At 38.0% G+C, this 14477-nt stretch overlaps 1 protein-coding gene across 2 annotated transcripts in view; it reads right to left on the bottom strand.

The window, feature by feature from the left end:
* The window catches only part of LOC150076471 (ATP-binding cassette sub-family G member 8), a 126646-nt gene that overhangs the window by 5657 nt on the left and 106512 nt on the right, over window positions 1–14477 (bottom strand). For both annotated transcript variants that reach the window (XM_090387432.1, XM_090387433.1), the window contains exons 4-8: window positions 7852–7969; window positions 7505–7657; window positions 4826–4942; window positions 3579–3762; window positions 795–1003 (exon numbers count right to left, since the gene is read on the bottom strand). In XM_090387432.1, coding sequence (XP_090243558.1) covers window positions 795–1003; window positions 3579–3762; window positions 4826–4942; window positions 7505–7657; window positions 7852–7969 — 781 coding nt within the window. The remainder of the gene's footprint in view (window positions 1–794; window positions 1004–3578; window positions 3763–4825; window positions 4943–7504; window positions 7658–7851; window positions 7970–14477) is intronic.

Below are 14477 nucleotides of genomic sequence, written 5' to 3'. Positions count from 1 at the left end.
CACATCTCCAAAGACAAGCACCTACTCCACAGTAAAGAGGAATACATGCATTCTCTAAATTCGCAGAAGACCTCTCCCAGAGGAGACATACCCTCACCATACAACAACGAAACCGCGACCAACAGCAATAAAACAAAACGGAAGAAACCTTCGAAGATAGGCAAAATTCAAGCTGAGCATGCAACAGAACTATAACGACTAGATGTTATGACCCCTGCATCGGTGGAATCTACAAAGAAACCGAATTTACTAAGAATAAAGGACACAGTTTACAACCGTATGAATGACCGTAACACCTGGACTTGTCAAAGGAACACATTGACCTGGACTGTGCAGCTTCGCTGCCAAGCCATAGTGGCGAACAAAATCGAGAACCTGACTCCATTTGCTTTAAATCCAAAGCCAGGCGGGGAAACATCCTGTCCCCCCCGCCGACCCCCTTTTGCTTCTTGTGAGGTATGGGCATTCCTCACGAGAAGGAAAAGGAGGGTGATGCATGGGCATGCCTCACTGACCACCTGGGGACAACTGCTCTGTCGCCCCCGTACTTCTACCTTTATCCCTCCAGCCTTCAAGCAGGGGTCCAGCGACTAAATGACCAACGGTACACGATACCACACACTTTGAAATCTGACATTCCCAGTCAACTGGCACACCCACAATGAAAGCAACGCGGAGATGGGGGAACCCCTGGTGCCGCTTGACACTAACATACTTTACACTTTACTTGATCAATAGTAGAGACGATTGAGCTTCGAGTGTGATATAGCAAGAAGTCTTTTTTTTATACTCACCGTAGCTTATTGAGTTGAGTAGCAGAGGCCAAAGAGCTATGGACATCATGACGTAATAGAAACCAAAGCGATCAGCAATATGTGATTGTTCACGGCCGACACGCACATTCCAGTAGATGGCGCCCACACACACGGACATAAGGGCGGATAGAAACACATCACGACAGAAATTGACGACGTTGAAAGGAAACATATAGATGAGAACTCGTCTGAAAAGATAAAGTTACATTAGCAAAATTATATATTGCCCCCAGTCACAAGTACACAATTAATGAGCATTAGAAACGACGCAAAAATACAAGTGGGCATACCAAAAAGTGTATGTTTTATCATACTCTCATATGTCTATCTTATTTGCGCAGTTCCAGCTCAACACAGTAAAGAGGAAGAACAGGGGGAAAAAAAATTAAAGTAGCCAACCCAAAAGGGAAATATGGATGTCATGAACCGAAATATCAGATAATCATATTTTTGGCAAAAGGTAACAAATCAAATATTATGCCTAAACACATTAGAGCAGTATATGGCATCCTGTTCCTTCTGCATACAGTACTGTACTAGATTAAAAAAAAAATTCGGTCTAAGCAGTTTAAATGGGATCAAGAAATCGGAGGATTTCTCTCTTGGAACGATCAAGGACTTACATCCGCAGTGAGAAATCCAGAAATGTGCCAAAATAATTAAAGATCTGGTTATGCAGGATATACATGTTAGGATGATTGCCAGAGAATGTAACATTTATGAACGTGCAGGCATGACCATATCCAGAACACTTGGCCATTGAGGAAAGTCAGTTCTGGCTGAGTGTAAAGAATTGATGATGGCTCAAATTTATAAGTGCATGACGATGGTCTATAAGGGTTCTTTTCAAGAATTGTAACTGGTAAAGAAAGATAGATAAACAGGTTCAGCACTGGGATTCGGAAGCAAAACGATGGATTATACCGCTCCACCCAAGAATTCAACTCTCCTACAGGAAAATCTTGGCCATCATTTTGGGATAGGGAAGGAATTCTTTTGATAGGCTACATGCCACATAAGGAGCTGCCTATGCTATTGTTTTCAAAAGTTTCAGGACCGAAAAGCAACAGAGAAGAGGATGTCTTGATGCACATCAAATGTGCTTGTAAACTACTCCCATAAAGCATTTAGTGTTCAAGAAGATTGCGAATTCCGGAAGCTAAAAACCCACCCAACACACATTGAGTGAAAAAAAATAAAAATTAATTAATTATGTTGTTTCTTTATTATCGGGGGCATTTTTTTTCTCCCAGTTACTGACTGAAAATCAAAAACAAGTAAAAAAATGACGATTTTTGAAAAAAAAAAAAAATTTCTTTGCGGAAACGTTTTTAGCTTCATTTTAGAAGTAAAAACTTGTCAACCACCGTGTTCTAATCTTAAACTGATTTGTTCTCATATTACTTACAGAAACAACCATCACTTTACAGAGCCTTTCACAGTGTTTGTAACAAAGTAAATTTTCTGTTCATACTCCAGGACGGCCACAGAGCTAAAAGATAACTCAGAAACATCACCATATTTAGCTGTTACGTAGGGTAGAACCAGTGTAGAGCTTTCCCCCACATTTGCATTGACCACTTGGCTATGGTAGCTCATATTTATCATACACAAAAAAAAAAAAAAATTTTTTCCATAGAAATTCACCCAGAATTCTTTAATATCCTCCTTACTCGATCTTTCGAGAAATTGTGAACTTGATGGATTATATAGGTTGGAACTATATAGGTTCGAAAATATAGGTTGGAACTTGATGGAACTATATAGGTTCGAAAATAACACATTATCCATGTTTCTTATGAACTGCTTCAATGTTTTTTTTTTTTACCTCAATATCTTATGTATCAGCTGCAGCTTCCTTGTAATCTCCAACTGATTAAGGGCTGTCATTGGTTCTTTTTATCTCGAGATATCGTTTTATGGTTTTATTGATAAGCTGAAGAGGACTCTCGCTATTGTAGAGAGTATGGATTAGATATGTAATCCAATACGAAGCAGATATCTGTCCCATAAATAGAAAATTGAAATTCTTCAAAGGGCGACTAATATTTCAGTGGGCAAAAAATGCAATTTATAAAAACCCAGGAGGATGTGGTATACGAGAAGGAAAGAACACCAGAAGCAACTGGAAAAAAGAAAGACCTTAAAAAAAAAAGGCTGAATGGATTTATGTAAAAAACAATTTAGCTGAAATAAAATTATTGGGAATTGAAAGAATTTTATATAATGCTCTCCTTCTCTCTTGTTTAGCTATGCAGAATAGCTAGCCTGTACGAAGATAAGCTGTGTGTCGTCAATCTCGAAATAAAATCGGTTCATATTTGTTTGAGAAGTACATCTATCACGTTTTTATACTAAACTGAGGACGGGGAACAACTTTCCCACAGAAAAATGCAGTTGATTTGACATAATTTATAAACGGTAATACTTGTCCAATTTTAACATCGAATTAAAAATGTTTTAGCCCTAATACGTAACCGGTTCGGGCGATAAACAGCATAATTAAATATTGTTCTTAGTCGTAAAAGAGTTATTTAGAAAAATTTAGGATGAACTGAAAAAAATAAAATAAATAAAAATACTAGTCGTTTGGTAAGATCGTTTCATCAAGTTATCACCAGGGGACAGCACATTCTCCTAAAACTACCGCGAGATAAAACACGGATATATTATTCGAGTTAATTTTGTCACAATTCAAATTCAACGATAAACTATTTTATGCATTCGAGGAGAGGAACTGGAAAATATTTATTGGATACTTACATCCACAGTGTGAGGATCTGGGTGAATATGTTGGCTTTCTTTATGGTTGCTGGTAAGATTCCGGGCGGCCCGGGATCTGCGAGCATGTCCCGACGACGACGGAAAATATCGACCAAGTTTTCCACCCGCTGGCTCGATTCCAACATCGCTTCGGCTGATAGGTTGTCTAACGTGACCAGGTCCACTGAAATATCAGACACGCATCTCAACATACAAGCAGAATTAGAAATATTGGAAGGGACTTAATGTAAAAGGGCCATCGAGTGAAACGCGATAAAAAAAAAAATTAGCAATCAACAGTGATACTAGATTAATAATGCGACGAATTTTTTCCCCTATAGGCACTAAAAACTGAGCCTGCTATTAACATAAAAGAAATTTTATAGAATTTAAATTTCCGGTGTTAATAGTTAACGACAATTATATCCGCGAGATGGCGCCACACTACGACTTGCACTAGATAGCAATTACATAAATGAAAGGAGGGGAAACTTGTTTAAACAGGGCCAAGAAACGGCTACATTGAATCAGAAGACTTTACAAGATGGAATACAGCATATTCATAACGATTTAATTATTTGGAAAAATAATACGTGCATAAACAACTCTGCTTAACTATAAAAGGGAGATTTATGGGGGGAAGATTTAAATAAGGCATTAAAAGGTCACTAAGATGAACGTTAAAATACGTAGTATCATTCAGGAATTTGATAGCAATTAATAAATTAGATTTATTATTTGCTATAATATCAAAGTTATTACTAGGAAGGGGAGAACTGGTTTTCCACTTTGTCGAGCGGTCAGCTGATGGCATTCTTGTAGTCTCTGACCAATGTAGTCGTAACTTAATAAAAAAAAAACCTCTCATTTGCAGATTTAGGTTGTGGAAGATTCAATAAAGGTTTATTTAAAAGTTAATCAAATATGTATAAACCCACGCATTGCGAAGTAAGCACAAGTTAATTTAAGTAGGCCATAAACAAGTTACCTTTGTAAAATCAAACTAGCAAGTTCATTGACACGCCAGACAATATACTTCCTAGCACAAGACCATATCCACTTAACCCTGTATAATTTGCTGTCAGCAAAACAAGCGTAAAATATTGCAATCAGAACGTTATTTAAATAACGTCATTTAAGTACAAAGCAGAAACTAGAATAACCCAGATTTATTACGCTACATGCATGCATTAAAAGCTTCACTGACTTAATTCTTACAGAAATTCATCTGGTTACACATTACTTACTGTAGTAATCCGATGGGTTTTTGTAGGCAGGACAGGGAAAATCGATGTAGGCGAAATATGGCAGCATATCTCTCCTCTTGCCCACGTACAGCATACGGCCTGTCGAAATCAGCACCACTGCAGAATAAAAGAGATGGTTAGAGTTAGGGTGCGTTTACATGACAGAGAATTCGATGAGGATTAATCGTCGTACACACGAGAGAGAATTCGATGACGATTTATTCCTCGTACACAGACAATGGCTTTAATATAAACTCAATTTCTCGGTACCAAAAATATGCATTGGTCAACTGGCTCTTTGCTCTTGTTCATACCCTTAGAGAATCTCACAAAATGTTGTCCCGACTAACAATTTTAAGTGTCTTTCGTCTTGAACCAACGCTTTAACCTCATAATCTCTGTCGTTACCGGCTCACACACTGCCATCTGTTCCGACGTTTTTGTTTACATTCCAAACATTGAGTTATAAGGAGAGGAGATATTTCACATGGTGCTTGGCAGTAGTCGGCACTTTCAGAAAGAGTTGCTTCGATACTTGAAATAATCAGCACATTCCTACTAAAATAGAATTACCGTTAATTTTGTGCGCTATTTCAAATAGCACTTCCACCTCAATAAGAAAATGGTAAGTGCAATGCAAGACAAAAGCAGCTCCATATAAAAATGCGAGTACTGTACATTACATTTACAGAAAAATCTTGTTTATCCATTTTCTAACAGAAATTTCTTTTAATAAATTTGAAGTGGTGCAATACCGACGCAGCTTACGTGGATCATTCACGCTCTGTATAATAAATATGTTAAGAAATTTATTATAGTTACACACAGAGCGTACAAATAAAGAAGAAATATATGAGCTTTCGGCTATATGGTAGCCTTCATCAGAATTAAAAATACATGAATGGCAGTTGGAATGGAGATGTGCACTGCCAGGTGCGTGAGACGCGAGGTTTAATTGTTTGTTGACGCTTGTGGCTGTGACGCATGATGACGTGACGTGGATCTCTTTGCAATCACCAGGGTCAAAGTAGACCTTACGAGGTGTGGCTACCCCATTGACGTCCTCGACAGGTGTGATCTACAGACACGTGACATCGTGACGACCAGCTACAACACCAACAGTGACGAGCCATCCACGAGGGCATTTATCCCATACTACCCCAACCTGTCACAACAGATCGGTAGAATCCTAAGAACACACGGGATAAAGTGCATCCAACTCCCAGGCAAGAAACTGCGTTCTTTCATTTCCAACGTGAAAACACCTGTCCCCACCCTTCTGCAGAGCGGTTTGGTCTACCGCATCTCTTGCCGTGACTGCACTAGCTGCTACTTTGGAGAGACTGGACGTCGACTCGAGAAACGTCTCTCGGAGCACAAAAGAGCGATCCGTTTAGCGGATGTAGAACACTCAGCTATCGCCGAGCATGTCTGGACAACCCACCACGACATCGACCCACACCGCGATGTCGTGGTGGTAGACAGATCCCACCATTACCTAAAGCGTACCTGGTTGGAATCGTTAAATATAAAATCTTCGGATAAATCCTTGAACAGGAACAGTGGTTGCCAAGTCAACCCGATCACAGAGTCAGTAGTTCTATCATTGGACAAACGCTGGCCACGTCATCATGCGTCACAGCCACAAGCGTCAACAAACAATTAAACCTCGCGTCTCACGCACCTGGCAGTGCACATCTCCATTCCAACTGCCATTCATGTATTTTTAATTCTGATGAAGGCTACCATATAGCCGAAAGCTCATATATTTCTTTTTTATTTGTACGCTCTGTGTGTAACTATAATAAATTTCTTAATGAATCCAGAGCGCGTAGGCCTGTTTCGTTATAAATATGTTAGTGGTCTCCTCCCTTAGAAAACCGTTGGTTTGTACTTGGATACTCTAAGCCTAAAAAGGACGTAAATTCGTTTTCAAATATATGCCATCCTTCCTTGAGTTGGCAACTTTTCAGAATTCAATATACTTAAGCTCAATTTGTAATGCACAAGAAAATCCAAGTTCTGGACACTTCTGATTGCCTTTACTCTACAGTTAACCCGTTGTATTAGCTAATTATGCTAACTCTGTTTATATATCATTATTTCATATTTATTGCAGGGCTGGTTCTTAGCAGAAGGATGCATCGGTTGCAATAAACCAGGCTCCGGACTAAAACGGCCACCAATTCCAAGGAGCATCCTCAATCTGTTGTGGGGAAACAAACTTAAAATTTTACTCTTGACATAGAAAGTAAAAAGCAATTGCACGTAACAAGGGGCTACTGTTCAGTTATTGCATATTTTGTAAGATAAATTTATAATGGAGAATAACGCAATTTAACTGAAAAGCAGGTATTTTTTAGAAGAAAAGAAATTAGCTCGTTTTCTACAGGTTTCCTACTATTAGTTCAGTTTGAAAGTTTTAAATTTATTCTCCTGCCAGTACTTCAGTTTATAAATTTTTGTATTAATAAAGTTACTATTGAAAAAATTTTTTTTCCTTCTTATAAAAAAGATGGACTCGAAATACAACGCGTGGTTGTTTTGAGTAGTAACACATTGTACCAGAACGTGTTAGCTATGAAATTATATAGCATAAATCCTCAGTTTATCAATGAAAAAGAAAGAAATACATAAGAAAAATAAACACCGCAGAATTAAAAATACAAAGAAGACTACCTCTTGATATCATCGTAAAGATCTCATAAGTTGGAGGATGAATGGTCATGATGACGATGCGACCTCTGGCTGCCCACTGACGAAGGTATTCCACAAGGAAAAACGTGTCGAATATATCCATTCCTTTCGTCGGCTGGTCGAGTAGCACAATATCTACAAGAATAAAGATCGGGGTTAAAAATGAAGAACAAACTTCAAGTAATAACGATTGAACAGTGTTAAGTGAACTGATTCGTTATTCAGATGGAGGAAGTGCAAATCACCTAGATGTAAAATTAATCGGGGCGAAATCATCGCCTCTCCCTCACGCGCATCTGATAACTGCATTTATTTCATTTTAAACTTACCCGTATCCAGCAATAGTTGGCACGCGACATTAAGACGTCTTTTTTCCGATTCCGTGAGGTCACGCACTCGAGTATGCTTAACTTGACCCAAGCCCAAGTCTTCGAGCAGGGCATTAATCTACGGAAAGAAGAAAGACAGGTTAGAGTATGAATTAAGTGGTCACGCTGTTCATTGGTGGGTTAAAAATGAAAGTCAATTTAACCGCGAGAGTAAAATTTATTTCACTGGAGCTAAACGCATTTTAAGCCCTCATCCTATTTACTGTCAAGCACGGTGACAGATAATCAACCACAACTGTTTGCCATCGAGAACTTAATTTTATTGATTTTATGAGAGAAGGGGGAATCCAGTATGTAACGAGCCAGACGAACTGCCACTTTTCGGTGGTAAAGCATTGGTTGTATCGACAATTCTTCGGCAATCTCAAAATTAAAAGCAAGTTCAGCAATTTATTTAAAAATTTTCCTTGCTAAAAAAAAAAAAAAAAAACAAACAAACAAACCACCATCCATTTAAAATGTTCGACATCGCAAACGTTGTGGCACTTTAAGTGCTGCCATCTATAAGCAATGGATAGAACTAGTGTTTTATATTTGAAGCATTTCCCTTATTTAAAGTTTAAATAGTGTACTGTAATAGAAATGCTTCAAATATAAAACAAACTAGTTCTATCCATTGCTTATAGATGGCAGCACTTAAAGTACCACAACGTGTGCGATGGCGAACATTTTATTTTCAGCTGTAGGCAAAATTATAAGTCCTCCTCCATTCAATTTAAATTGTTAAAAAAAACTTCATATAATAAAATATTCACTTATTTAATTAATCTAATTTTTGGTACTTGATTATTTTCCTCCCTCCAGTGGCTACATCCCCTCTCTCTAGCCATGCAATTTTCGTCGGTATTAAACTTACGTACGGAGTACAAAACGTAAATGTATGTAAGCGCCCTCTGGCGGTCCACTGACGAAGGTTTCCAAACAGAAATTAAAATAAATAAGAGGGAAAATAACCGAGGGGTACTGAAATGTGTGCGTGGGGAGGATAATACGCAAGTATCTATTTTTTTTTTTTTTGAGTAAAGAGTTATTTATATATATATATTTAATTAACGAATGAAAAATTGCAAAACCTAAAATAAATAATTTAGGAAATAGTGCTGAATAATAAGCATGAAGTAGTTCGGTAGGAAACAGGCACGTGCAGGGGGGAATGGGGTATTGAGAATACAAAAAATTACAGTATGGAAAATTAATTTTGTAACAGAGGAGGAATGACTGGGGGTTGTTTAACCGCCAATAACTAACTGATCTTACTGATATCTGTTTTAGTAGCTGACAACTGCGTCACTACTACAACGTGTCATGTGATCACTTTTATTAAAACTACCGTATCTAGAAGTCAAAGCTTAATTGCTTTTAAAAGCAATTGTCTTCATCTGTCAGAAGTCATTTCGGTTTGACTGAATTTCTAAAAGCCGAGGATGACAACATTCAGTGCGGAGTATTAAAAAACGAGTGGTGGGGGTTGCTAAAAATATGTTCACTCACTCGCTGCGGGTAGATGACAGCACTTTGCAAAGCTCGAAATGATACGGCGCCACTCTGCATGTCTCGTGACAGAGAATTCCAACTCGAAATAACTGTTTCGAGAACTGATTCTTCGGATGTGTTTGGTGCACGTGGGTTGATGTCAGTCTTTATTATGACGCTGATGTTTGGTCTGAGGAAATCGAAAACTCAGCGTTCAACTCTTTTCTCCTGTTTTGTGATTTTGATCATTTAGCAATGATTTGGTTGGCAGTATGGAAATTGCGGTTTGGACTGATTGGCAGGGGCAGTCCCACAATTTTCGAAAGAACGGGATAAAGTAGTTAATGGCATTGTCAAAGCCACTACAGTTGCAACACATTATCTAATATACGGGTATTTTTTTTTTTTTTTTAAGCTAGTCATACGCACAGTATGCAGAAATATATGCAAGCGCATATTATGATGGACCTGTTGATGCGAAAACATCTATAACAGACCTGACAATGGAATTTAACGGAAGTTTAGCAATGACGTCACTACCCATGCGACGTGAAATACTGAAATCAAAGCGATACCTCACGGGACCACGGTAGCCTTGGGGCAAAGTTGCCGGCTTGCTGAATAGCTGATCGAGGTTCGATTCCAGCTGCTACCCACATGAGAATTTTCTCAGGGGCATTCAGCATTGAGTTCGGCGGTCTCAAACCGTGGTCGTGAGGTTTTTCACCGGGATTGACTCCGGTTTTCCCCTCACAACAGACAAACCGCCTTTCGCGACCAGGGGTACACGAAAATTTGATAGGGATAGGGACGCGAGTAGACTAAACTCCGCAGCGTTTTCGCTGCGGACTTTCCTCTTGAGGGAAGGGGGTTAGTGGGGCAGCCGCGCCACCATCATCAGGTGGGTTTGCTTACTATTTACCCACTATTTAACAGACATGTTCTGATCCTTAAAAGAATTCATTGCATGCATAAGGCAGTGGATTTCTGCAGCTAAAATTCGAATAATTATGCTGTTCAGCAAAAATAGTTAATGTGCGCAGAGCATTTCATTTCAGGGGCCTTAGCAAACGTTAATAATTCACGATTTACAGCAAAATGGGCGAACAGAGAAAATTTCGTTTGTGCGCATGTCAACAAGCATAATAATATCCAGTGCTTCAGCTACAGTATATGGTAAGCCCATGTGATATATATTCCAAAAAAGGAAATCATTTCTGGAATCTTTCTCTGGAATTCTATTGGTGATTTTAATCTTTCTTACAATCCATCCACTGGGAAGAGTCATGACAGACAAAGACATGATAACTGTAGCATTTCCATTAGTCCGATTTTAATAATATTCGGAATGCTGAATAAATCTTTCTAAAAGATCCAAGTATAAATTTCATGAAAATCCGTCCTAAGAGTTCAGTTGTTACAGGGAGGCAATAGGCACATTATGCATATATGCTAACGTTTTTAAAAATATTTTACAAATCGGGCAGTTAATTGCATTAAGGTACTTTTATTTATTTATTGATGTGAAAACACCTATAGCAGAATCTCACAATGGAGTGTAAGGGAAATGCAAATGTTGTGGTCAAATATTTGGATTATTGCAATCATTACTTCCTTATTTTATTATTTTTTTATTAATAACAACATACAAAAGGTAACCATTAACAGCGTATCTGAGAGCACAGAACAATGAGCAGAGTTGATAACAATAATAAAAAAATCCAACGGTAAGATAAAACCATTAATATAGATTCAAACATTAACATATAAAAAGTACAAAAGTAGTATGCATTAAATTAAGTCACCGTTAAAAAAAAATAAAATAATTAAAATAAAACCACCAGTAAATAAATGAATTAAAGAAGAATAAAAAATAATAGACTACAATAATTAAATGAGTGCTAGTTACTTTGCAATTCAAGGGAACAGGCATACTTGCGGATGGAATTCACACTGATTGGGAATTGTCAAACAGGCATTTGGTGTTTGTTTATTAGACTGAACTTCATGAAGTTCATGGTGGCAGAGTCAAGCGAAACAGCGCAAGATTCGTGACTTGTCTACAAGTTGACTAAAGATATCAAATGCTTCATAGGTTCCAGTGATTACTTTGGCTAGAAGAGTGATGTCAGCAATAACTCTTCTAGCCAGTTATTGCTGACATCAGTCATCAATAACTCTTCTAGTGCACAGAGGCCTCAGATGAAAGTAATAATACACGAATTCATAGTACATCGAGTGATTAAATTGAGGATTACGGAACGTAGGCTAAAACGCAAAATTTTTTTGGACTGCTTCAATTTTGTTAATGTCCAGATAGGCGAGCTGAATTCACGGTTTGGCAGAACAATGGTTATCAGTAGTTTTGAACTTGTAGGTATTCCTTTTGATAAACCTCAGAGTTTTGAATGCTTTTCTGGTGATTTTAAGGACATGGGCACCAAATTTAGCACTGCTAGAGAAGAGAATCCATAAGGTGTGACCAAATCGTTCACATGTTCACACCATACGATGACCACAGAGTTAAGTATACTCCGTATTTATTATTTGTGGAGATCTGCAGGATGAGAAAGATTACTTCGAAGGGTTAGCAGACAAGCCATTCAGAGATAGCCACAGAGAATTTGAGGGCGCATTGAAGCTGTTGAGAATCGGTTATCTTCTTCACTGCTGAGTAGATCTTAAAGTCATCTGTATAGAGAGCAACTTGGAGATTGGAGGTGCAGATGAAAGAAGGAAGGTCATTTATGAAAACAATGAAAGTAGGGGACCTAGGGGGAAGCCTTGAGGTGCTCCACTTAGTAGTAGCAAATGGCCCGAGTTCACTTGATTGATGATAAAGCTTATGGAACGATGCGTAATATAGCTCAGTAGCCACGACAGCAAAGGATCACGTATATCGCATAGCTTAAGTTTTTTCAGAAGTTGATAAAGTTCGTGACGGACTTTATCAAATGCCCTAGAGATATCTGTGTAAACATAAACTTGAAGGTGGTTATCAAGAACTTTAGATGTATACTTCCAGAAAGTAATCAAATTTTGTGACCACTGACTTTACACTGCAGAAACCATGCTGATTCTGATCAACGAAAGACCTGAGGAATTCGAAGAGATGTTTCTGTACTGCTGTGTCGAAGAGTTTTGCAAGGATATGTAATCAGTAACATAATTAATAAGTAACAATGTCTGTAATCAGTAACATAATTTTTATCGTCTTTTTGAAAACTGAAAGTATATTGACCTGCTTAAAGTGCTTCGGATACTTCCCCAGCCTGAGAGGAGTTGAAGATTCAAAGTATGAGGGGTTTTAGAGTAGCGACAGTCTTTTTCCAAAAAAAAGTCAGGAATGTCATCCGTACTTGTAGTATAGTCATTTTTCATGCTGACTTTAAATCTTCATTTGTGATAAAGAGGTTGATGAGGATATCATCCTTAACTGGTGTGAAGTCTGGAAATAAGGCAGGTCTCAATGTATCACTGGTTTGAATTCTGGAAAAATGCTTGGCAAACTTTTGATGAAAACTGAATTCGTCCAATAATAGAATTCCATCTGAGTTTTGGAATTGTAACTTACTACTGGTTTTATTCTTGTGCTTCATGAAATTCCAGACTGGTTTAATATCTCTGTGGGCAAGTAAACTATCCTGAAGTGACTCTATACATATTGTAAGATTTTAATATGCGCGTTTTCACTTCTTTGCAGAGTTTACTGAATATTTCATCGCCCGATTGTTTATACGTGTTCCTATAGAATTCTTTGGATTTAATTGTATGTATTAATTCGCTGTTATACCAGTGAGGGTAAGTAGAACATGCCGTCAGATGGGATTGGGGAACAATGTCGGATATACTGTAACTGAGGATACAGTTGATCAGGTTATTGGTGAGCACGTCGATGTCATCAAAGAGCTGCTTATATATAGCTGAGAGTCAGGTTAAGCAGAGGCCAGCAGCCATTATAAAATTGAACCGTGGAGAACGGGAGCTGCATTTGAAGTTATTGAGAAGTCAGTGATATCAAAAGTGATTGGCGAATGATCCAAGTGGAATACAAGATTGTTTTTGCGAACTTCTATATGGGTAGAGGAGAATAAGATCAAGGTAGACATTTTCTGTAGTTGAAAAATTGTAAACTTGTTCAGGATCATAAACTGTGCAGTACATTAAAGCGAGCCTTCGGAGTCTACTACACCTTGCAGCCAACTGCCACCTGTCTGTAACGTCTTATGATTGCGGCGATGTAGTCTCGATGTTGCAATCATATTATTCTGCAACTGGATTTCGCTAACCTCTTCCAAGACAAGGATGTTTTCAAAAAAAAAAAAAGATATCTTTCGTTCGTACAAGATACACACGCTTTAATTTTTTTTTTTTCGAAATTTCGCGCGTTCAACGGTTTTTTTAAACCCTATCAGGGACTAACCGAACTTACGTTGAAAGTGACGACTTGACATTTTGCTTATTGAGCCCGAACATTGGACACTTCCATTTATTTACGAGATAAGCGAAATTTTATATAAAAGAACTGACACGATCCTATTGGTCCGGTTTTATTGAATGGAATAACCAACAGAAATATTCCTAAAAGATCCAAAAAATAACATTTCACGATAACGCGTCAGCTAGGAGTCAAGTTGTTGCATGTGGACGGACGGACAGGGGAGAAAAATATACAGGCGCTTTACACATAAAAGCAGAAGCGCCTAAAAAGCATTTTCTCGAGTCCGTGTCAGTCTACTGCTTTATACTTAGAGCCGCACCATTTTTTGTACACTCTTATGTATGTAATAATAAGAATATTATAATTACGTTTGTAATGTATATTCACTGACCCTCTAGATTTGCGATAATTTCTTAACCGGAAAACCATATGAATAGGCCCGTAAAGAAATGCACACATACACATTGTACATATTGCCTCTTTAAATTAAATACTAAATTCATCAAGCCACTTTCTTGTCCGCAGATGTTACAAACAAGTTATGGACTGAAGTGGCGGTTGCCACTCTGTAACATCTTTTCTCTAAGTATAAGTCGAGACTGCGGGTCGCTTAGTAAATTTTTATTTTATTAATTTCGTTACCTTGTACAAG

Source organism: Mastigoproctus giganteus, chromosome 13, assembly GCF_048544385.1.
Source record: "Mastigoproctus giganteus isolate SK-2022 chromosome 13, ASM4854438v1, whole genome shotgun sequence".
Classification (NCBI taxonomy): domain Eukaryota; kingdom Metazoa; phylum Arthropoda; class Arachnida; order Uropygi; family Thelyphonidae; genus Mastigoproctus; species Mastigoproctus giganteus.
Note: the sequence above shows the minus strand (reverse complement) of the source record. Positions and strands in the feature narration are given on the sequence as shown.